Consider the following 26,214-nt stretch of genomic DNA (forward strand, 5'->3'; position numbering starts at 1 on the left):
CGCAAATCAATTTAAATGTGATTTGACTCGTTTTTTTTTTTTTTAGAAATTTCATTTTTGCTACAGCATGCTCTATGCGTCCTACAGATGTGCCACTTTACAGGCAGAATAAGGGGACCCCCCCAGACACTATATTTAAAATAATATTTTGTTTTTATTCTTGCACTTTAAGCATCAACAAAAAAAAAAACACTGCTCCTGAAAAAATGATTGTTTTTTTTTTAAAAAAGTTTTGCATTAATACAAGTCCCCAGGGCAGTACCCAGACCCCCATACCCTTTTTATGGCCATTTACTTGCATATAAACTTTCAAAATAGGCACTTTTGATTTTTCCTTTTCGGCTCCTATAGACTTCAATAGGGTTCGCTGTTCGGGTTAGAACGTTTCCCTTGTTCAGGAGTTCTGCTGCGAACCGAACAGGGGGTGTACATCTCTAGTGGTCAGTGGGAAGAATGCTCCTTACATTGGTGATTAGTGAGAAGAATGTTCCTTACATTGGCGGTCAGTGGGCTGAATGTTCCTTACATTGGTGGTCAGTGGGAAGAATGTCCCTTACATTGGTGGTCAGTGGGCTGAATGTCCCTTACATTGGTGGTCAGTGGGCTGAATGTTCCTTACATTGGTGGTCAGTGGAAAGAATGTCCCTTACATTGGTGGTCAGTGGGAAGAATGTTCCTTACATTGGTGGTCAGTGGGAAGAATGCTCCTTACATTGGTGATCAGTGGGAAGAATGCTCCTTACATTGGTGATCAGTGGGAAGAATTTCCCTTACATTGGTGGTCAGTGGGAAGAATGTCCCTTACATTGGTGATCAGTGGGAAGAATGTTCCTTACATTGGTGGTCAGTGGGAAGAATGTCCCTTACATTGCTAATCAATGGGAAGAATGTCCCTTACATTGGTGGTCAGTGAGAAGAATGCTCCTTACATTGGTGGTCAGTGGGAAGAATGCTCCTTACATTGGTGGTCAGTGGGAAGAATGCTCCTTACATTGGTGGTCAGTGGGAAGAATGCCCCTTACATTGGTGGTCAGTGGGAAGAATGTCCCTTACATTGGTGATCAGTGGGAAGAATGTCCCTTACATTGGTGATCAGTGGGAAGAATGTCCCTTACATTGGTAGTCAGTGGGAAGAATGTCTCTTACATTGGTGATCAGTGGGAAGAATGTCCCTTACATTGGTGATCAGTGGGAAGAATGTCCCTTACATTGGTGATCAGTGGGAAGAATGTCCCTTACATTGGTGATCAGTGGGAAGAATGTCCCTTACATTGGTGATCAGTGGGAAGAATGTCTCTTACATTGGTAGTCAGTGGGAAGAATGTCTCTTACATTGGCGATCAGTGGGAAGAATGTCTCTTACATTGGTAGTCAGTGGGAAGAATGTCCCTTACATTGGTGGTCAGTGGGAAGAATGTCCCTTACATTAATGATCAGTGGGAAGAATGTCCCTTACATTGGTAGTCAGTGGGAAGAATGTCCCTTACATTAATGATCAGTGGGAAGAATGTCCCTTACATTGGTGGTCAGTGGGAAGAATGCCTCTTATGATAGTGAACAGTGAGAAATGAGAATGCTCTACTTAGTGATACACCACTCGAAACAAAGAAAAAATATTCTTACTGATACCTGAATACTTAATTTGTGTCAGTGGTAATTTTTTTTTACATGTAGAGATTGCTCATTGCTCAAGGAATCCTTAACAGCATCTAGAGGAACATTAGGGTTCTATGGAACCCAGGCTGAGAAATGCTGCTTTAAACAAACCATCTTAGCATGACTATCAACGCATAATTACCTTAAAGTACTGACCTTTTATCTGAATAAAAACCACTGAACTCTTCTTTATAAGCCTGGCTGAAGCTTTCACTTCACAGGAATAATTCCCAGAATCCTCCAGCTGGGAAGACTGGACTTCATATTGGTCAGATAAATTGAATTTCTGAACAATCCATCCATCTCTGTAAAAAGCAAACTGCAGTTTTGTCCCCTGTCTGAGCGGATTGAGACTTGTGACACACATCAGGGTCATGTCATCTCCTTCCATAACTGGATAAGGGATTATGGTAAGGCTTGGTTTTTTAAATGCTTCTAGAATTAAAAGCAAATGAAAGCAAATATATTATTATAGTGAAACACATGCACTGTTCTAAAAAAAGACTACTGAAAAGGCATCCCAATTGACACCAGATGTCACCTATTTCTAGAAGAAAAGATATACAAGAGGATTATGGTCTCAGCCCGTAGGGTCATATAGGAAGAGAATGGGGAAGGGGAAGTGGTGCTGAACACCATGCCCCCCTCATTTTTCCAAAATTCAAAAGTTAATAACAAGAGGGTCAGATTAAGATTGTTTCTCTGTACTTGCCCAACCAAGGAAGACAGCATGCTTGACAAAAAATAAAAATAAATCAGTCAACTTAAAAGGAATGTAGAAGCTTTATAAATCTTAACTGCCCCAGGTATTCAGAGGACTTCTGATGAGGCCCCCATTGTAAATGGCCAGGTCTTAAATAGCACATATCTAGGTTAGACTAGGTTTGACCTATAACTGAACTCCCACATCCCATATTCATACAAATTCCATAATTCCTACTATAATGGAGTTGCCTTTCTTAAAAGTGGTTACAATATTGTAGAAGCAGATACAACTCAGGCACCAAACGTGTCTATATTACATGATCTAGAAGACTAGTAGGACCCCTCAGAACTCCTATGAGCAAAACACAACCTAATATATTTTGTATCTAACAAATCATAATTTTAGTCTATTAAATGATAATATACTGGTTTACATTTAGTGAAACTTTATGGTTGGTTGGTCATATGGAAATATAGATGTACCCAGGGTAAATTGGTACTAAGGGTGTTTCCTCTGGGCATTATATAACACTCTAGCAAACCTACAATACACTCCTTTGACCTTTTAATTGGATGTATTGGTTTTGTACCATACCATCCTGTCTGGGGAACAAGAAAATGTAGATTTTTATTTTACTATCAAAACTACTATGGATTACTAAGAGTCACACTATTAAGGCCAATAATTTTGGTTAAATCAACATGCAGACCAGGCATACTCTTCTAAAAGGGGTTCTGAGTGTTTTTTATTTTAATGTATTTCCTGCTTTAGGGTAAAAAAACACCCTACTAACTATTTAGGGTAAAAAAAACACCCCACTAACTATCCCCCCCCCCCCTCTAAACAGTTGCCAGAGTCCTCTATCGATCCAGCGCTGTGCCTGGCCACAGGTCTTTGCCCCCCTCTTTCTGCTTTCACAGGCTTCATTGACTTCTGCTACTCTTAGTCTAATCCTGTGAGGAGGGAGCAGGACATGGGGCCGAGCTGCACTGTATGGAAGCACACGGCTCGGCTCAGGAACATGGACCTTGGATGATGTCTTTTTGAAGATGAAACATGTCGGGGGGAGCCAAGTGCCGACGTCATCAAGTCTGTGGAACAAGGGATTGTAGCCGGCTTGGCAATATTTGCACATGTTGTTTTTACTATTGTAAGTGTATCTACTGGCCCAATAAATACTTTACTAGTCTTTAATTACACTATGGAGAGGCGCTTCTCTTCTTTTCTTACATGATTTCCTCCAGCTTGAGTCTTGGCTGGCATGTTCAATGGTTGACTCCAGGTCAAGAGAATGCTAGGGACATATAGTGATGGCTCCTGGAGTGATTTTTACATGCGATACATGACTTTCCTTGAGAAAGAGGGCCATGTCAATCTGGTATGCAGATACCCTATCACACCTGGGTGTTGGTGGTTGGTGGGTGACACAGACCTGATGTTAAATTCAACTTAAGAGCACTTCATACAGATTCACTGGATTTATTCATTGGGACTTTTTGTGGACTTTTTTTACACTGTTTGGATTTTTCAGTAATTGATTCTGTATAAGAGATTTGATTAGTCACAATTTACAGCCATTTTTTATTTTAGCGCAACACTATTTTTTCGTATGTGTTTGCAGCTTCCAATTTTATTTTATTTTTTTGCACAGGTGAGCGTTTTTTTTTTCTTTTTGTTTTTATGTCTGCACATTTTCCCCCCAAAGCACACAACTTGCTAAGGGGGCTTACACAGAAGAGGAGGGTCATCACTAAGCACAGCCCCATGATTACCTTGTGGCTCACCTTGTATATGGATATTGACTTCTTTACTCCTCTTCTTCGCACTGCTTGCTGTAGTTACTACTTCACAGGAATAATTCCCAGAATCCTCAAGATGAGTGGACTGGATTTCATATTGATCAGATAAGCTGAATCTCTGAAGATTCTTTCCATCTCTGTAAAAAGCAAACTGCAGTTCTGTTGTCTGTCTGTGTGAACCAGGGACTATGTCACACATTAGAGTCATTGGATCACCTTCTACCAATTCACTTGAGTTTGTTTGTAATAATATATAGAAGAGTGACTCTAGAAAGGAGGAAGATAACATTTCTTGGTTAATGCATATGACCGGAAATTCTTATAGACAACAACCCCCAGTCAGACATGGTGAGTTTTTGGAAAGACCTGAAACTGGGTCCTTGTCAGAATGTTAGATTAGTTGGGTCAAGTTTACTTTTTTGTCTTCATAAAGTGTATATATTGTTTATATGATGCTCAGCTACTAAAAAAAAAAAAAAAAAAAAAAAACAGTTTAGTGGCATTTAAAATAAATTAATACAAGACTTCCCATGGCAGCACAACATTTAGCAACTGATACAAACTTAAAGAGGAAGTAAACTTCCCCTGCAAACATGTACCTATAGATAAGCCTATGTAGTATAGGTAGGTAGTGTAAATATCTCCTAAACATGTACCGTTTAAGAGATATTTACATGACATGCAGCCAGTGGCGCCACTGCGCATGCGCTCTGAAGGAACGGCCATGGGTGCCGTTCCTTCCAAGCCCCATACCGCTTTCCTCAAAATTCTACAAACAATACCCCATGACAATGTGAAAGATGTTTGTTTAACATCTTTGCAAATTTATTTTAAAAATTGGGGTCGTGGCCTGGCAGCGAATGTATAAGGTTGCGCAGACAGCTCCCTCCACTGAACATCCTGTCTTTAATCCTATGGACACCTTTCTGGCTGAACACTGGAGGAAACCGACTGCACCGCCCGACTGCTCACACAGTAGGCTACCGTTTGGTCGTGTTCCCGGGGCTGGCAGTCATGTCTAAGCGCAGCTATACTTCTCCGTTGGTTACAGACCATGCGGCCCAAGATGGCAGCCTTCCTCCTAGACCTGCAAAGGACAAATATCGTGAGGCTGCTCAGAAATTCTTTGCTAAACCAGCTTCCACAGTCTTCCTTCCCTGATGATGGCAGTGAGGGGAACTCAGAGACAGAAGCCCCTGAATGAATCGGCTATTACCCTGCAGGAATGGAATGCAGTGAGTACACAGGCTGTCATCTTTGCCTTACATGCTACTCCAGCTCCTAACTCCGAAGATCCAGAACCCACACTCACAGATATACTTCTAGCAATTACAACATGCAATACTTCCATTGCGTCCCTTGCCACAGATATAAAAGGGGTTAAAAGTCACATTTATTTGTCAAGATATGCAGAAACTCAGAGACCGCACAACAGTCTTAGAAGGTTGAATACGTAAATACTCTGAAAGATGAATGGGCCCCTCTTCAGCGTGATGTTGCCTGCACTTATACCACAGTCACCCAGAATGCTGCAAAGGTAGAGGACCTTGAGAACAAGCTGAGGAGAAACAATGTGAAGGCAATTGGAATACCTGAAAAACTTGAGAGGAAAAATCCAGTTACCTTTAATAAACATAGTTATTTACTACCTTTGGCAAAGATTCTTTTTCCCCCATATTTTCTGTGGAACGGGCACACAGAGTCCCTGCATGTCCGTTACCACCTGGTGCCCCTCCTTGCCCATTCTTATTTTAAATTACAAGGACAGAGATATTATCCTATCTAAGGCCAGAACCATGGGGTCAGCTATGGGTATGGATAATTCCAAAATCTCACTATTCTCAGACTTTTCAGCGAGGTCCAGAAGAGAAGGGCCCGAATCCTTGATGTCAAGAAAAAAGAGCATTGGATCTACAATATGCTATGCTGTACCCGGCCAGGCTTTGGGTGGTAGCGAAGGGGAAATTCAATTTCTTTGAGAAATCATCCCTGGCTCAACAATGGCTGGATCGCGAGGAGAAAAGCCTCCGGAAGTATGCAGCAAATCATCGCTTACCTGCTTGAACATAATAGTTGCTGCGATTACATTTTACCTTTAAGTTTGTGCCCCAGGCTCTTTTTATTAGGGCGGATATAAGTAAGAGCCTGGTGATCTTCTATGGAACTCTTCATCACATTAAGCTCTGTAACAATATGGATCATGCAGAGATGTTTACCTCCAAAGTTTTCCTATGTGTATGAGGCCATGCGCCCTTTATGTTAACTTGGATCCGGTTGGCCACATTGTTTTCTTTTCTTTTTTATGGTCCCACTCATCTGCGAACTACCCTACCTTCTTTTTATGTTCCCCTCATCAGGGACTTGGATTGCTCATATTTCTGCCCAGAAACTTTCCATACTGGCTGTATTTCATCTGGCACCTAGACAAAGTCTTAATGTGCAATGTTGGGTTATTTGGCTACTGGACTTGGGTGTGCTGAAACACCTCTGGTTTATCCTAATGTTTGTTTTTAAATGCAAACCCAATGGCAAATAAGTAATTATTTCCTGGTATGTGAGAGGCCTAGGTACTAAAACGCCTGGATGTTGAATGACGTGTTAAAGATTTGGGGTCCTCAGTGATCTGTCTCAAGGAGGCGCATCTTGTGCCTGGAGGAGACTCCCCGTTCTCTCACAAGGTGTACAGCCACCAGTTTTATTCTAGCTACTCCTTGTATGCCAGAGGAATTATCATCATGATCCCGCATGGTATTCCGTTTTTATGTATACACCACACAGTAGACTCACTGGGTCGATATATATTTCTGAGAAGTATACTGGAAGGTCTACATTGTGGCCTGATAAATTTGTATATCCCTCCCCCATTCTCAGTAGAAGTGTTAAAAGTTATGGTGTCTTTCTTGTCAAGTCACCCTGGTGTTCCCGTCCTGATGGTTGGTGATTTCAATAATATTTTGGATATTTCCCGGGACAGGTTATCAGCTGCCGCCTTACCAGACTCACCTTGGAGACTATCATCCTTCTCTAAACTACTGGGGGAGCTAGGGCTGAAAGTCGTATGGAGAACCCTAAATCTCGGAATTAAAAAAATTCTCTTGTTATTCTGCCACTCTTAGTGGTCTTTTCAGGATTGACTTAGGTCTTGCCAATGAGGAGATGCTCAGAGTGGTTTCATTGGCTGACTACGAGCCGAGGACCATCTCTGGCCATTCTCTCCTTTGGATCAAACTAACTGTGAAGGGACTATCAAAGCAGGTATACTGGAAAATTAACCCTTTCTGGTTTGAACTATTCCCTGACCTGGATCCTGTCCTAGAAGCAGTGATCCATTTTTTTTCTGTGAATGAACATATCGTATCTTTAAGTACACTTTGGGATACCCTCAAAGCCTTCCCTTAGAGGTCAGTTTATTCACCTTATATCTACCATTAAAACTGGAACTAAGGAATGGGAAACAACTGTTTTGTAGGAGGCTCTGATATAGTGGGGTTCAAGCATGGCGTATGTGAGGATAAGGTATCCATGTACGATGATGATACCCTACTATACCCGGGGGATAGGGATGCTTCTCTTCATAATGCTATGGCGTGGATTGCTAGATTCGGTAGTCTATCTGGGTTTTCCATCAATTGGAGCAATTTCATTTTACTCCCATTAGATTACACCCTACCACCCCCCCCCCCCATAATGTTGCACAGGACCTGAATATAGTCACATCCTTTAGATATCTTGGGGTACAAATTACCGCTGACCCTACGGAATACTTACAGTTAAATTTGCTCCCTCTCCTTAGACAATTTCAACCTAAAATTTGTACCTTGATGTAAACTCCCACTTAGTGTGATAGGGAGGGTAAACCTAACAAAAATGGGGCTCCTTAGTTACTATATATACCACATAATGTCCCGCAATGGTTTCAGCGAATCGACACCTTCTTCCGAGATCTCATTTGTCGAAAAAAAAAAAAAACTGCTAGAATTCGATATACTACCTTACAACATAATAAGGATCTAGCAGTGCCTTTTCCTAAACTGTATTTTCTATCTTCTCAGCTTTAGGGGGGTTGGGGACTTCATAATCCTGTAGATCCTATAAGTAAACTTCTTGTGGGATACTCCTCAGAACTTTCACTTTTATCCCTTCTGGAAGGGGAATTTTTTCACTTGCCATGGGGGGGGGGGTCCCACTTTTTCACTATTGAAAAACATCTGGTCTTTGACCAAGAAACATTTAGGAGTTACGGGCTTCGTAAAGAAACTCCTCCATGGCAAAACCCTTCTTATGGAGATCTTCACACTCTTGAAGGTTTTCGGCCATGGGAGGATGCGGGCATAAAATATATCACTCAACTTTTCTATAAGAATGTGTTAAAGTCCTTTCTGGAATTGCAGGAAGAGTTTTCCTTAGCCAGGACTAACTTCTATCAATACCTTTAGCTGAGACATGCTTTGCAAGCTCAGGCTCGCTCCTCCTCCTTTAAATTAGTAAGACAAGCCATGATTGACGAGGTGATGTCAAGTGTCAACTGAAAGGATATGATTTCTAGAGTGTACTAAGCCTTGACCTCTTGTATCCATGACCCTGGCAAATTACCCTCTAGAAGCAAGTGGGAGCAGGACTTGGCCAGTATTGATGGAGACACATGGAATCTGTGTTTACAGTCCATTCCTTCCAGTTCGGTCTTACCCCCTCATAAACTGTCACAACTGTTTATATTGCACAGATCTTACCGTACACCAGTGCAGTTATTAAGCTGGGGCCGACTAGAGTCTCCTCCGTGTCCCAAATGTGAAAGGCAGGAGGGCAACCTTATTCACTTGTTTTGGACATGTCCGAAACTCTACAGGTATTGGAAGGGGGTTATGGATACTATTTCTACTGTATTAACACTTAGAAAACCAATGGATCCGCTGATTTGTATTCTTGGAGCAATCGATGAAGAACAATACTCCGTTCCATCTTATAATACAGTTATTAGGTTGGCCATAAACAAATAGCAAAACTGTGGCTATCTCCTAATGCTTCCACCGTCCAACAGTGGATCGATCAGGTCAACTCACTTTTAGTGCGAGAAAAAAATAACATATCAACATGGGCATGCACATAACAATTTTTTTTTCTATATGGCAAACCTGGCTTGAATTTCCAGGACTTGCAACTCCTAAACTGGTGCTAGACTGACTGCTATGGATATAGGCCATAATAAATAATTACCCTATGTGCTAACTGGAAGATTCTTATTTTATCTTCTTTGACTTGTCTCCTGAGTGAAGTTGTCTGCACTCAGGGCGTTGGGGACCGCAGACTTAGGATTGGAGGTTTGATTGGGACTGTTGTTTTCCTTCTTTTTAGTTTATTTTTTACTTTTAGTTTCTTATTGTTTACTGTTTGTTTATCCGGAATTCTGTTGCATATGAGACCTATGCCACTATATCGACTGTTATTGTTTTATATGATTGTGTGCATTTTAATGAATGTTAATTATTAAATTTTTTTGTGACTACTATTGCATATCTCCTTTTGTAGTCTCCTTTACTGCCCATTCACACTACCGCGACTTGTCAGGCGACTTGTCAGGCGACTTGTCAGCCTGACAAGTTGCGGCCATGCAGTTCTACAGGACCTGTTCTAATAGGAGCGACACAAGACGCTCCGACTTAGAAAAAGGGTCCTGTACTACTTCGGGGTGACCTCGGAGCGACTTGCATAGACATTCATTATATGAAATCTGTGCAAGTCGCACCGAAGTCGCGGTGCACGGAACTTCACAGGTCTCCCCCCAAGTCGGAGCGACCTAGTGTGAACCGGTACTTAGGTACACATGTATCTTTGTCATAAGATGATATTACTTTGTATAATTTTTCTTTAGTAATATTGTGGCTTAATAAACTCCTTTTTGATTAAAACAAAATTATTAAAAAAATAAAAAACAAAAAAAACATGTACATACAGTAAGCATTCACAGCCTTTGCCAGGACACTCAAAATTGAGCATCCTGTCTAAACTGATCATCCTTGAGGTTTTTCTACAACTTGTTTGGAGTCCACTAGTGGTAAATTCAGTTAATTGGACATGATGTGAAAGGCACACATCTGTCTATATAAGGTCCCATAGCTAACAGTGCATGTCGGTGCACAAACCAAGCCATGAAGTCAAAGGAATTGTCTGTAGACCTCTGAGACAGGATTTTATGGAGGCACAGATCTGGGGAAAGGTACAGAAAATTGTCTGCAGCATTGAAGGACCCAAAGAGCACAGTGGCCTCCATCATCTGTAAACGGATGAAGTTTGAAACCACCAGCACTCTTCCTAGAGTGGGCCGCCCGGCCAAACTGAGCAGCCAAACTGAGTGATCGGGAGAGCAGGGCTGGGAGTCAGGGAGGTGACCAAGAACCTGATTGTCACTCGGACAGAGCTCCAGCATTTCTCTGTGGAGAGAGGAGAACCTTCCAGAAGAACATCATCATCTCTGCAGCACTCCACCAATCAGGTATGGTGTGGTAGGTTGGCCAGACGGAAGCCAGCAAAAAGGCACAAAAGGCAAATGACAGCCCACCTTGAGTTTGGCAAAAGGCATCCGAAGGACTCTCAAACCATGGGAAACAAAATTCTCTGGTCTGATTAAACAAAGATTGAACTCTTTGGCCTGAATGGCAAGCGTCATGTATGGAGGAAACAAGGCACCGCTCATCACTGGCCAATACCATCCCTACAGTAAAGCATGGTGGTGGCAGCATTTGGGATTTTCAGCGGCAGAAACTGGGAAACTAGTCAGAATTGAGGGAAAGATGAACTCAGCAATGTACAGACATCCTTGATGAAAATCTGCTCCAGTGCACTTTGGACCGCAGACTGGGGTGAAGATTCATCTTCCAAGAGGTCAACAACCCTAAGCACACAGTCAAGCAACAAAGAAGTGGTTTCGGGACAACTCTGTGAATGTCCTTGAGTGGCTCAGTCAGAGCCCAGAGTTGAACCCGATTGAACATCTCTGAAGATCAGAAAATGGCTGTGCACCGACGCTCCCTATCCAACCTGATCGAGCTTGAGAAGTCCTGCAGAGAAAAATGGAAGAACCTGCCCCAAAATAGGTGTGCCAAGCTTGTAGCATCATACTCAAAAAGACTTGAGGCTGTTATTGGTGCCAAAGATGCTTCAACAAAGTATTGAGCAAAGACTGTGAATACTTATCTACAAGGGATTTTTTTTATTTTTCGTTTTTTATTTTTAACCACTTGCCGACTGCCGCACGACTATTTACGTCGGCAGTCAGCCCCTCACAGGCAGAGCGACGTAGTACTACGTCGCTAGCCTGTGAGGGTCTAGGGAGCGAGCGCGCGCCCCCGGAGGCACGCTCCCGCGCGGTCACTGACCCCCCCGCGCATGTGATCGGCGGACCCGATGTACACCGGTCACTAGGCAATCGTTGGTGCAGAGGGAGAAAGACAGGCGGCTGATGTAAACAAGCCGCCTGTCATTCTCCCCTGTGTAGGAATGGTGATCATACGGTTCTACTATGTAAGACCGTTGATCACTGTTCCTACACCTCAAGCCACAGCCAATCACAGTTAGAATCACGCCCCTAGGGACACACATAACCCCTCCCTCTCAAAAAAAGTTAACCCCTTCACTGCCAGTGTAATTTTACAGTAACAGTGCATATGTATAGCACTGATTACTGTAGTAATGTCACTGGTAACCCCAAAAGTGTCAAAAATATCAGTCAAGGGTCCGATCTGTCCGACGCAATGTCGTAGTACCGCAAAATAAATCGCAGATCGCCGCCATTACTTGTTAAAAAAAAAAACAACAAAAATGACAAAAAGTAAAAGTAAACTTTTGCGCAAACCAATCAAAATACGCTTTTTGCGATTTTTTTTACCAAACATATGTAGCATAAAACAAATTGGCTGAAAATGTTAAAAAAAATTGATTTTTTTACATTTTTTGGGGGGGGGGAATTTCATATAAAAAAATGTGAAAAACATTGTTATTTTTGCAAAATTTATGCTCTTTTTTTGTTTATAGCGCATGATCAAAAAATCGCACAGGTGATCAAATACCACCAAAAGAAAGCTCTGTTTGTGGGGAAAAAAAAGGACATCAATTTCATTTGGGTACAGCGTCGCACGACCGCGCAATTGTCTGTTAAAGTCACGCAGTGCCGAATCGCAAAATAGGCCCTGGTCAGGAAGGGGGTAAAATCTTCCGGGGCTTAAGTGGTTAATAAATTTGCAAAGATTTCAAAGAAACTTTTTTCATGTTGTCATTATAAGGTATTGTTTGTAGAATTTTGAGGAAAATAATGAATTTAATCCATTTTGGAATAAGACTGTAACATAATAAAATGTGGAAAAAGTGAAGTGATGTGAATACTTTCCGGATGCACTATATAGCCCTGCTAGTAAATTAAAGTTTATATTAATATAATTTTAAAGTGGAGTTCCACCCTATTTTTATACTTACCTCCATCTTCTCGCTCCGGGTCACCTGAAAAAGAAATGGATAGTCGCATATTTTTTTTTTTTTTACTTACCTCGTAGCGAAGAAAAAATACTTACCTTACTTCCTTCTTCCTCCTTCCTCGGCTGCGGCCCGTCGTCAATTCCTGGCTCTGCAATGATTCCTGGGAGCTGAACGTCATAGCTCCCAGGAATCATTGCGCCTGCACCGGCCCGGACGTCAGTTCCGGGTCGCGCGCGGCATGCCCAGAAGCTGTAGAGGGATGACGCGCGCGACCCGGAAGTGACGTCGGGTCGGCGCAGAGCATCGTGGGACCAAAGAAGGCGGACGAAGACGCCGAAGGGGATCTCGCTGGCTTCAAGCTGCCCACATCTGAGATGGCAGCGCTGGACAAGACGTTTGCAAGGTAAGTATTTGTCCTAACAGGTAAGTGCAACCCGGGACAGATCAGAGGCTAGCCATTGTGGAATGCACTAGCCCTGACTGTCCCGGGGGTATTAAAAAAAAAAAAAAAAAAAAAATCCAGGGTGGAACTCCGCTTTAATTAGCTTTGGAAAGAAGTTGACTCTTTGATTGAACAAGTCGGTTGATCATTTTAAAATGTGTTGCACAATTAAAATAAACTTCAATCCAAGAGTCACCTTTTATGTGGATGTATAATTCTTTGCTTCTCTTCTTTACACTTTTGGTTGGCGCTCTCACTTCACAGGAATAATTCCCAGAATCCTCCAGCTGAGCGGACTGGACTTCATATTGATGAGATGAACTGAACGTCTGAACATTTTGTCCATCTTTATAGAATGCAAATTGCAGTTCTGCCCTCTGCTGGTGCCAGCTAAGTTTGGTGTTACATAAGAGGGTCATGTGATCTCCTTCTGTCACCGAATCTGGAGTTATGGTAAGCTCGGGCTTCAGGAAAAGTTCTAGAAAGACATGTAAAACAATGTTCTGTTACAACTGGATTATCAGATTTTGTGCTCTTTACACAGTTCACTATGAAATCTGTTGGATATATTTGGTCTCTCTTCAGCCAGCTTTACTTTTCAATATTGTACAGATAACATTTACTCTTTCTTATCTAAACTAAAAATGTGTATGCATGCTCATGTGATGTACTGTATATCAGTATTGTATGTTATTTTCCAATTGTCCTACACTATATATTAACATTGTGTATATGAATACAACTTTGAGTCTAAAGCCCCGTACACACGTAGCGATTGTCGGCTGTAAATATTCGGCCGCCGAACGATCGGCCAATTGTCGGCTTGTTAGTATGATGCTTCCGACAACCGACAGCGACTTTTCGGCCGAACAGAATCGGGTGTGCAGGCATTAAATTTTTGTTGACCAACACCAGAACGGCCGATTGTTCGCCAGTCAGTACAGAATTCGGCCGACAAACAGCCGATTAGCAAGACTGGGCATGCTCAGAAAAGAAAAAACACACGGAAAGTCAACCATCACATGACATCACTTCTGCAGCCGGCTGTTGTTGGCCAACAAAATTCATGTGCAGTCTTTTGCAGTTTTCAGCCGACAGGACAGCACCGGACAAAAGACGGCCGATCGTTCGGCCGACATTCGGTACGTGTGTTTGGGGCTAAAGTTGCCAACTTGGAACATTTATAAAGCTACGCACCCATCTTCCAAGACTGGATATGCTCGAAAACCGGGTGTAATTGGGTTCCTCAAGGCTCCAGTAACACAGGAACTAGCTTGACCTGGATCAGCACCATAAGTTGTCATGCTCTGGGTGGGCTGACTGACAGCATTATAACAACCAATGACACTCAAGGGCAGGACACACAGAGTCATTTGTTGCTATGATGTTAGCAGCTGGCCCGCCCCCACAATGGGGGGGGGGGGGCTAGACCACCAGGTAAACTAATCTGGAGACTGGCCTGGGGGGGGGGGGCAGTGTAATTGCCACCCTGTGTGTGAGGCCCCTTGGCAAGTGGGGCCCCCGGGCAGCCGCCGGGCGTGCCCAATGGAAAAGACAGCCCTGAATGGAACACCAACACTTCAGACAAAAGAGAGTTATCAAAGTATCTCACCAAAAACCAAACCCTTTTCGCAGAGGATGCCTATAGTTTGACTTCAGTCTCTTAGGAAACCTTTGGGAAAATTGGTAATAATATTTCACATTGGTAAATTACAAACTGGTGCATTGTAACAACTGTGTATTCAAGCAATGATTGCGCTCTTTGGAATTAAATGTATCAGAGGAAGGATTGTGCTTGTTGTAATTATAAAACTATTCAATCATCTCCTAATCCCCAAAGTCCATTCTTGACCTCAACCAAAATTCTAAGCCCAGATGAAGGGTGCATTCTCCAGTCTTCGAAACATGTTCTTACACTATGGATTTTTTTTCTTTTTCAGACTGTTTTAACTGAATAAACCTAGTGCTTGGACTCGTACTTTTAGGTATTCCACTCCTTCTTGTTCTTCCAGGGGCAATACACTTAAAGTGGAGTTCCGGGCTATTTTGCAACTTTAGTGATTCCTGGAGCGCTCGCTATGCTGATCAACAATTGGGCATTTTCAATTTTTTTCGGGAGTCCCTTTGTTCTGTTCTCACTACACGTATGCCCTAGGCGTGTGCAGCTCAACATACAGCTAAACCTTTAATCCTGCAATAACCAGTCCTTTTGTAACTTAAGGCTTTATTCCAGTGAAAGAATGGTAGTCACATGAACAGGTTACAAGTCAGATGGATATGCAAATAGGATTGTGAATATGGTGAAACTGTAAATAAACATATAAAGGCATATAATCAGTATACAAGCATAAACAATATATGCATTGAGTATATAACCAACAGTTCAGGGGGCATACCAGCGATGCTTCAAAGGGGGGTTCAGGAATCTTCCCACAGCAACCTCAGATGCTGTCTGCTCCTTCCTGAGGTAAATCTTAAAATGGAGATTCTCTCAGAGAGGGGTGGAACTAATATCCAGCAATAGAGTACAGGAAGTACCATAAAGTACTGTACAACAGTCTATGTCACAGTGGCATCTTGTGGCCAATATTGGTATTACAAGTTCCAATAGCATTAATTATTTCCTTATGCTGGAGGCATGACACCCTTACCTTATTTTCAGGGCATTTTTGATTGTACTTCCTCCTTCTCCCCCCTCTGTGGCCATGGCCACCGACATCACTTCCGCCTTTGCATTGCATCCTGGGAGCTGTTTGTCATCACTCCCAGGAGGCTTGAATCAGAAAGACCTCCCAGAACACTCCCTGGAATCAGGAAGAAGGACACAGCAGATTTCACTGTGGCTTCAGATGCCCACGTCTAAGATGGCCGCGCCCAGACAGCGTTTTTAAAAGTAGGATTTTGACTAAAATCCAATACTGTACACCCTGCAAGTATGAGAATAGCGGTTCTGTAAAGGGCGATGGATTAGTATTATGGGGTATTTTTAGTTAAAAAAGGTATTTGAGGCCGGAACTCCGCTTTAAGGATATATTGCCCATGCCAGTACCTTGGACTGAAATGGAAGCTCCATCCGAATGGCTGTGGTACATTCCATAGTGAAGCACTTCTTTTGTACATTTGTATTTCCCGGTCTTCTGCACATCCATGTTTCCAATGAGGAATTCATCTGTGTAACTCCAATGTTGAATGACAACATCATCTTTGTAGAATCTCGTCTTTCCCGCATTATATCCAGGAAGATGGCGACACCTCAAAGTTATGTTATCTCCTTCGTGAACATAGCGAGGAGCCTGCAGGATCACCCAATCTGAAACACACAAAAGGGAGGCCTGAGATAAGTAGCTAATTCATTCTCAAGGAATACAACAAAGACGGTTTAAGCATATATCCATGATTAGAAGATAAAATTATATATTCATCTCTACATTATATTTCAGTTATTTCTAGTCTACTCTGAACATTCTTCAAATTTGCAAACTAAAGCCCCGTACACACGTACCGATTGTCGGCTCGAAAATGTTCGGCCACCGAACGATCGGCCGATTTTCGGCTTGTTAGTATGATGCTTCCGACAGCCGACTTTCGGCCGAACAGAATCTGTCGTACAAGCATTAAAATTTTTGTATGCCGACACCAGAACGGCCGATTGTTCGCCAGTCAGTACAGATTTCGGCCGACAGACAGCAGATTTACAAGACTGGGCATGCTCAGAAAAGAAAAAATACAGGGAAAGTAAACCATCACATGACATCACTTCTGCAGTCGGCTGTTGTTGGCCGACAAAATTCTTGTGCAGTCTTTTGCACTTTTCAACAGACAAGACAGCCCTCGGACAAAAGACGGCCGATCGTTCGCCCGACGATCGGTACGTGTGTACGGGTCTTTACTTTTTGAAGAACCCCATACATTTCCTTTCTTAAATACTGTGAATTACCGTAGCTATGCTCTGTTGCTAGACGCTGCTGTCACAACTACAGAGGTGCTGAGAGGAGGCGTTTCAGAAGGTGGAGTCAGTACAGGAATGACTGCTTTGAGGCAGCAAGGTACCATGGGATATGTGATGTTGATGATGAGTGCCCTGATTACCTGTACAGGTCTCCCCTGCTAGGAGATGCTGCTGATCGGCTCTCCTTGCCACACACTCTGTCAGTGTGAGCCGAGGAGAGCCAATAAACGTCACTTCCTTGCTTACATTTGACCGGCTGTGATTGGACACAGCCAATCACATGGGTAAAGAGCTGCGTCATCAGCTCTTTACCAAGATTGGGATTGCGCTGTGTCCTAGAAACACGGCACAGCACGCCCCTGTTTGCATGCAAAGTCCCAATTCCCCCTTGTTTTTATTCAATTGATAGGGATGGAGGTATATGACCCTACCATGTCATGTCCTCATGTAAAGTCCCAACATTTTTACCCCCTCTCTTTTTACTACTCTGTGTAATAGTTTTGCACAGAGCAGCCCTGATCCTCCTCTTCTCGGGTCCCTCCCTGGCGCTCTCGGCCCTAGCCTCCTGCTGGGTGCCCCTACTGCAAGCAGCTGGCTGTGGGGGGGGGGGGGGGGCACCCAAGCAGGCTCCCTCCCAAGCTGCTGCTCTGCGTGTCCATTCACACCCAGAGATGCGGCTTAGCCCTGTCTCCTCTTTCTGCTCATTGGCTCACTGGCTGGGATTGACGGTGGCTCCTGCTGTTGTCTCAGCCAATGAAGAGGTAGAGTCCTGGCATAGCCGAGGCTTGTATGCACATTGCTGGATCTCGGTGGGGCTCAGGTAAGTATTAGGGGGGCAACAGCAATGATATTCTCGTGCGCATTGGTGCGATGGTACAAATTGGAAGTTAACTTTGCGGTTTCAGGTGGATATTATTGCACAGCCTTGCTGCCCTCTAGTACTAGGGTTGTCCTCGAACCCTACAGAAAATAGATAAAAACAGTGAGAGTGTCCTGAAGATAGATTATCGTCCATCAAGTCGTCTTGTTAGAGAGCAAAGAGAACAAGAGACTTGGCCCCATCCACCCTAGTGGCAATGTGGATTGACAGCCTGGATGTTTCATGCCTTTTCAAGCTGAGCTTTGAAGATAGAAGTCCTCAAACAATGTGAAAAGTTCAATTGGAGTATCCCACTATTCCCTTCTATGCCTATCCTAGAATCCCTATCCTAGAATATCATCAAAAAGTTAGAGAAGATTTTCACTTAGGGGTGTACTCACTTTTGTTGCCAGCGGTTTAGACATTAACTGCTTGCTGACCGCCGCACCACTATTTATGTTGGCGGTCAGCCCCTCACAGGCAGAGCGAAGTAGTACTACTTCGCTAGCCTGTGAGGGTCTAGGGAGCGAGCGCGCGCCCCCGGAGGCGCGCTCCCGCGGGGGGGGGGGGGTCCGTTACCTGATGTCCGTCGGTCACTCGGCGATCGTCGGTGCAGAGGGAGAAAGGCAGGCGGCTGATGTAAGCAAGCCGCCTGTCATTCTCCCCTGTGTAGGAATAGTGATTATACGGTTCTATGTAGGACCGTTGATCACTGTTCCTACACCTCAAGCCACAGCCAATCACAGTTAGAATCACGCCCCTAGGGACACACATAACCCCTCCCTCTCAAAAAAAGTTAACCCCTTCACTGCCAGTGTAATTTTACAGTAACAGTGCATATGTATAGCACTGATTACTGTAGAAATGTAACTGGTAACCCCAAAAGTGTCAAAAATGTCAGTCAAGGGTCCGATCTGTCCGCCCCAATGTCGCAGTCCTGCAAAAAAAAATGCAGATCGCCGCCATTACGCGTTAAAAAAAAAAAACAACAAAAATGACAAAAATCTTTCCCTTTGTTAGTAAACGCGATAACTTTTGCGCAAACCAATCAAAATACGCTTTTTGCAATTTTTTTTACCAAACATCTGTAGCATAAAACAAATTGGCCGAAAATGTTAAAAAATTTTGATTTTTACATTTTTTTTGGGGAATTTCATATTAAAAAATGTGAAAAATATTGTTATTTTTGCAAAATTGACGCTCTTTTTTTGTTTTGTTTTTTTTGTTTATAGCGCATGATCAAAAAATCGCACAGGTGATCAAATACCACCAAAAGAAAGCTCTGTTTGTGGGAAAAGGACGTCAAATTAGTTTGGGTACAGCGTCGCACGACCGCGCAATTGTCCATTAAAGTCACGCAGTGCCGAATCGCAAAATAGGCCCTGGTCAGGAAGGGGGTACAATCTTCCGGGGCTTAAGTGGTTAATGGCTGTGTGTTGAGTTATTTTGAGGGGACAGCAAATTTACACTGTTATACAAGCTGTACACTCACTACTTTACATTGTAGCAAAGTGTCATTTCTTCAGTGTTGTCACATAAAAAAGGTATAATAAAATAATTACAAAAATGTGAGGGGTGTACTTACTTTTGCGAGATATTGTAGGTTAGGATATCGGAACTGAACTTACCATTGCTAACATCCAACCTAAGTGGATCACTTCCTGTGGTATATTTAGTCCAACAATGGTAATCCCCCCCGTCTCTCATTTCTGCTGAAGAGATGGTGGCAATCCTCCTTGTCTGCACCCAGTTACCATCTCTGTACCAGTAGTATGCAGCATCTTGGAGGATAGACTCAACATTACAGGTCATTACTATAGTCTCTCCTTCAAATATCTTGTTCACGTTCGGAGTGAAGGTCACCACTGGTTTTGCCGCAGCACCTAGAAAGCATCAGATGCATCTCAAATTACTGAAACAATTCTTTGGTCTTGTAGAGCATTTACATTGTCAACATAAGAATACATTTGACCATATAAAGTCATGGCATGAGGAGATTTAAAGTGTTACTGCAGGCATCCAGCCAAATACACAGCTAAGCTGTTTGACCTGCAATCAGATTTGTATTCTAGTCCAACCAGCCTTGAGATTTACCCAACTCTGTTACAGAGCAAAGCTCTGTTTGACAGGGAAGGAGGTCTGCTTTCCTTTTCCTTCCCCTGCCTCTGTGACTGGACAGTGAAAGGAGAAAGATGCTTAATGGTTTGGATTGCTTCAAATGTGTTCTGTGTTTACAATTATGATAATGTGTATTGAACTTTAATGTTTTAGACAGGCTCTCCCTATAGTCTGCGTATTGAGGTGGGATGTGGATTCTGTTAAGCCATTGTTAAATGTTAATGAACTCACATATCGTTTCTGTCCAGATGGCTAGATAATTAGTTCAGGCTAATTCTATCTCTGTATACAATTTCATCTGCATATGATAATGTAATCAGGCAACCCCTGACCTGTGTGTGGTCATCTGATCAGGAGAGGGAGGTCCATGCTGTATATAAATTCTGTGCGACTGTTCAATAAACAGAAGATTTCAGGACAAGCTAAGTTATCGGCTAGCTTTGTATGGGGGCGGCTGGAAAATCTGATATCTATGTTCACGACTGGGAGGAAGCCGTATACTGACGGAAGTCCAAAAGTACAGAGTGGGTTGTGGTTCCGTTACACAGACTAACTATATAACTATACAACTTTGTAACTTGGCTGATGACCACAGTGTGCAAGGCCTCACAAAGTAAGTGCAGTGGCTCCCCTTTTTGCCTTCAGGTTTACTTGATGAAGAGAGAGAAAGAGAGTGTGCTTCTACAGTGTACTGGTGAACTGGGAAATAAAGTGTACAATTATAAGGTAACCCTTTGAGTTATAAATTGAGGAGTAATAAGAAGGAAGAGCAGCCACCTTGGGCAAAGGAGCAATGTTTGTCGGTGATGGAAGTTCTGTAGAACGGGTGGCCTGGCACTTGGTGCATTCCACTGAGCCATTGAGTCCCTATCTTGGGTACTCACTACAGAAAGGAACCCTTCGAGGGTTCTCTGTGGGTTGAACTGGTTGACCTTGTGTCTTCTTTCAAACAAACCCACTGCAGAACGGAACCCTCCCAGGTTCTTTGCCTTTGGGTTGAACATGGTCAAGTGTACAGTGTGAGACAACCTGGTGGAAAGACTCAGCGCTCAATGCTGTTTCTCTCAAAATGACTCTGTAGTCGGTGAGGGGACAGCTGTTTCTAGCAAGTTTAAAGGATTTTACCCTATGTATGTAGGGTATGGTAAAGTAATTTGGCCTCTGGCCATGAAGGGTATCTGAACCTAAATGAGTAACTGTACAATACAGCCAGCTGCATGCTGTTTCACCATGCTAACATGCTGCTTCACGCCCTACCAACATAGGCCCTGCTGTGTAAGGATTAAATAAGGCTGAAACTAAATCAAATTCAGGTATTTTTTTAATTTAACTTTAAATATACATTTACAAATAACAATGCCTGGAGATCAACTTTAAAGCAGAATTTTGTGCAGTTTTTCTTTGGTTTTGACTACTGTGAGTTATGTCCATAATGCCTCGTTTCCACTGAGTGGTATGGTACGGTTCGGTTCAATACGGTACGGTTCGGAATGGTACACCTTGCGTTTCCACTGCCAATAGTACCCTTTCATGATAGGCATGGTATAGCAAGAAAGCTGTGATCGACGATTCTCTGTCAACCAATCACGTTCTGCAGAGTGTAGCTCCACCCTGTTGGTACGGTACTAATGTGCTTGGTACCCCAACAAAAGGGTACCAAAAAAGTGGTACGGTACGGTTCGGAATTAGGGTACCATTCACAATGGAAACGGCATAAATAGTGTACCGTACCGAACCGTACCAGAAAGTTCAGTGGAAACGAGCCATAAAGTCACTGGGCCTTATTTACTAAGATAAATGAACAAGAGTAGGGATAATCCATCTCTGGGCCTGCATGTATGTCTAGCTGTTGGTGTTCATGGAGACCATGACCAATGAACCCATCTATTTGATCGAACACTGAGGGTACAGTGCATTTTACAGCTTCAATTGTATATTTACAAGACCAAAAGAGAGCAAATAAAAGTTTATTGTTAAGGTTTACATCCACATGAAAGGAGTTGCAAAGGCAGAAGTTTTTTTTTTATCCTAATGCATTCTATGCATTCAGATAAAAAGCCTTCTGTGTGCAGCAGCCTTCCCAGCACCCCCTAATATTTACCTGAGCCCCATCTCTGTCCAGTGATGTCCACGAGTCCCTCGGCCATCTGGCTGAGGCACAGACACAGCAGCGGCTCCTTTGGCTCCTGCAGCTGTCAATCAAAGTCAGTTGGCCAATCAGGAAAGAGAGGGGGTGGGGCCGAACGGCAGCTTCGTGTCTGAATGGACGCGGGGAGCTGCAGCTCGGCTCGGGTGCCCCCATAGAAAGCCGCTTGCTGTGGGGGTCACTTGACAGGAGGGAGGGGCCAGGAGTAGCAAAGAGGGACCCGAGAAGAGGAGGATCTGGGCTGCTCTGTGTAGATCCAACTGCACAGAGGAGGTAAGTATAACATGCTTGTTATAAAAAAAAAACAAAAAAAAACAAGGCTTTACAATCACTTTAAGCTATGGTATTTTCTATGTACATTAATTGTAGCATTGTTGAAAATTCTGTTAAAAACAAATATATACATATACTGAATATATATATATATATATATATATATATATAAAATATATTTAAAAAAAAATATATATATATAGTATATTTATTTATTTATTTATTTATTTATTCTCTATGATTGTGTTATATAGGAGATAGGAAACTCACCCACAATTCCCAGTACAGAAGCTGCAAAAAAAAAAAAAGAAGAAAATATTAATATACCGGATGCTTATAAAACAGCAACCGTGTGAGGTATTCAAGCTTAATACTTTGATGGTAAATTGAGTAAGCACAACATTTAGAATTCTTAGAAATGCATAGTAAATTATGAAGCAAAGCAAATACATTTTTCTGCACCCCATTTCCTATGTTTAAATGCATAGGACATGGAAACAAGGCTAAGTGACTAAACTATGCAGGAAATTATAGGAACTGGAGTGCAAAAAAATGGCAGCAGGTGCTCTGGACTGATGAGTCAAAATTTTAAATATTTGGCTGTAACAGGAGGCAGTTTATTGATGAAGGGATGGAGAGGGGTACAATAATGAGTGTCTGCAGCCAACTGTGAAGCATGGTGGAGGTTCCTTGCAAGTTTGGGTCTGCATTTCTGGAGTTGGAGATTTGATCAGGATCAATGGTGTCCTCAATGCTGAGCAATACAGGCAGATACATATCCATCATGCTCCTGGTCTCTCAAGGGTGCCCACCTCCCTTTGCTTGGGTAAGGACCACGCATGGGTGATTCATCACATTCTGACTGTAATGCCAAAGTGTGTTTATGATGAAGTAAGGAATGATTGTAATTATTTCATGTTATCTATTACAGTATTTGATGTCTATTATTCTACTGCTTGACAAGCTCCTGAAGAAACGGGGGTCCATACCCGTGAAACATGTTGAGCATTCGGCACCCAGATGGCAATAGTCACAATTGATGATGGTTTTGGTCTAAGGTCATTCCATCTAGGATTATTCTAGGAGTATTGTTAGACATTTATGTCTATGTTTTAGATATTTTGTCTTTTAGTTTGGTTTAGTTTTTTTCTCTTGGTACCATTAAAGTCCATCTATGCCTCAATCGATATTTTCTCTCATGTCATGTAGGATGAAGGGACACTATTTTGTTCCTCCTTTTTCATCATGCCATACCATCAGGGAGGCGTGGGACTGGCCCGAAATTTATTCTATTGCAGGACAACAACACCAAACATACGACCAATGTCATTAAGAACTACTGTATCTAAAGTGTAAGGAAGAACAAGAAGTCCAGAAAGTGATGGTTTGGCCCCCACAGAGCCCTGATCTCAACATCATGCAGACAGAAAGATTTGAGGCAGCCTATATCCACAGAAGATTTGTGGTAGAGATGTGAACAACAAAAACATTTGTTTCCTTTCGGATTCATTCATTAAGTAAATCATTTCATTTCGTCATATTTGTTATGTTAGAATGATTCATTTTCGGAATTTATTCCGTACAGTAGATTTGTTTCGATTGGTTTCTAATTGAGTGGATGATTGTGACGAGGGTTGCTCCCACATCAAGGCAGATATGGGATCCCCAAGTTGGCTGCCGAGTCGTGGAGGTGAACCCATAGGTATTGTCATCTGTTATTTGTATTGATTTGAATAATATTTCAAAAGTACATACATACAGTGGGGAAAATTAATATTTGATCCCCTGCAGATTTTATAAGTTTGCCTACTTTCAAAGAAATGAAGGGTCTATACTATTTATCATATCAAGTCGGAGGGGATCCAGGATAGGATTCGTAATAAGCGGCAGCATTGGAAGGCACCTTTTTGGACCCAATAATCAGTGCTGTATTTTGGCCTAGGCCAACAAGGCCCAGGCCTAGGGCAGCACTTTGCAGGGGGGGCAGCAAAAAAGCCGCCCCCCCCCCTTCCACTTGAGACTCGTTTTACCAAAACACCTCCAAAGAGCCAACCGTCAAATCAGAAAACAATCACAGTAGAAAGAAATTCCAATGTAGGGGCGAGAGGGCGGGAACGATCCTCCACCCACGCTGTTCTGAACTGCAGGTCAGCCTAACTGCCCCCTATTCGGCCCCTCCCACTGCAACTAATAGGGGCCAATAGGGAAGAACCCCAGCAAAGTTTTCTTATTTTTTAACCCCTACTCTGCCAATTACACTGATGGCCCAGTCATGCTCGCCCTGAGCCTATTTTTCTTATTTTTGCTCCGGGCTGTACTTTACTCAGCGTTACTCAGCGTTAACCAGCATTTATTCAAGCCGTCCCAGCCTATTGTGCATAGTGTATAAAGTTGGAGTATCCCAATCATCCCTTCCTCTATCCAAGTTCCTAATAAAACATAAAAACCAAAGAAACTGGACTGACCCTTGGTAAAACACTTGGAAAAATGCCAGATTGCTCTACTGTTGGGCACAATTCACAGATCCTCCACCTAAACCTAGTGGGGTCTCATTTTATTATGACATCCTGCTGAGTAATAATACATTTCCTAAAACACCCCCTATGTTCAAGTGGGAAGCGGATTTGGGAAACACCTATACCATCAGTCAGCGGCAAACGGCGCTACGCACCATACACAAACACTCGCACTGCGCTACCCACTGGGAAATGGCAATGAAAGTCAAAAATAGGTGGTACTACACCCCCTATAGGTTGGCGGGTTTCTCCGTAAAAAATACTCCCCCCAATGCTGGCGTGATTGTGGTCACATAGGGACCCTACTACATATCTTATGGGACCTCATTAACAGGTTTTTTTTATTTTTTCTGGTTCAAAAATTGTATCAAGAATAAAGAATGAACAAACAAGATGAAGCAGTGGCACAGAGTATGGCACAGGGCACAGTATAAGGCAGTAGGTACAAATGACATGGATTCAACAACAATGAATTGTTCAACTGCGGCATGGAAACAAAGAGCGGAACAAATTTACTAACAGAAACAATGTATAACAGGGGTGTAGAGTAACAGATGGGAAGAAGGATGCTATTAGCAGGGGAAATGAATTGGTTGTTGCCGTCTCCCACTAGTGATGTTAAATAGAACATTTTTTTTAGCCACTTGGCACCACGACGGGGGACAATGCCAAAGAGCATGAGGAGTCTGGGAGACCGTGGTACATGGGAGGGGTGGAAATATTCGAGGGCAGCCTGGAAGGCGGGAAGAGAGAAGCAGAAGGAAGAGGGGGGAGAAGAAGAAAAGAGGAAAAAAAGGGGGGGGGGTCAAGTAAATGGGGGAAGACATGGGGTGTGTGTGTCCCCAAGGGAGGGACCGACCGGAAGACTGAGGGCCGAATAAGTTTATAATCATGATCCAGGGTATGGTCATGGGCACATCAAAGTGATGTCAAGGCCAGGGAGCAGGAAATGGGTAATCCAAGGAGTCCATCATTTTTCAAATTTAGGAACCGTGTCTTGGAGGACAGCCTCTATTTTGGCGTGAATCATGGTTTGGGTAATCCTGTGTTTAGTGGTGAGTACACATAAAGAGGGGGTTTTCCAAGCCTTGGCAATGGTCTGCTTGGCTGATGTGGTGACATGAAGAAGAAGCTTAAACTGGCGGCGTGTCAGAGCGATGAGTTTTAGGTTCAAGAGGGCTATGGAAAGATCGAGGGACAGAGATGTGTCGAAGTCCCTCATTAACAGGTTTATGGCACAACATCTTCAGATACATAGCTTCTCACACTGGATGTATTATTATC

At 42.9% G+C, this 26,214-nt stretch overlaps 1 protein-coding gene across 1 annotated transcript in view; it reads right to left on the reverse strand.

The window, feature by feature from the left end:
• The window catches only part of LOC309569099 (Fc receptor-like protein 3), a gene marked incomplete at both ends in the record, with an annotated part of 49,582 nt that overhangs the window by 2,978 nt on the left and 20,390 nt on the right, over positions 1–26,214 (reverse strand). The window contains 5 exons of the mRNA XM_082274863.1: positions 1,799–2,091; positions 4,147–4,428; positions 13,266–13,547; positions 16,119–16,379; positions 19,506–19,760. Of these exons, the coding sequence (XP_082130989.1) occupies positions 1,799–2,091; positions 4,147–4,428; positions 13,266–13,547; positions 16,119–16,379; positions 19,506–19,760 (1,373 nt within the window). The remainder of the gene's footprint in view (positions 1–1,798; positions 2,092–4,146; positions 4,429–13,265; positions 13,548–16,118; positions 16,380–19,505; positions 19,761–26,214) is intronic.

This window comes from Pelophylax lessonae (assembly GCF_965119305.1).
Source record: "Pelophylax lessonae genome assembly, chromosome: 13".
Lineage (NCBI taxonomy): Eukaryota > Metazoa > Chordata > Amphibia > Anura > Ranidae > Pelophylax > Pelophylax lessonae.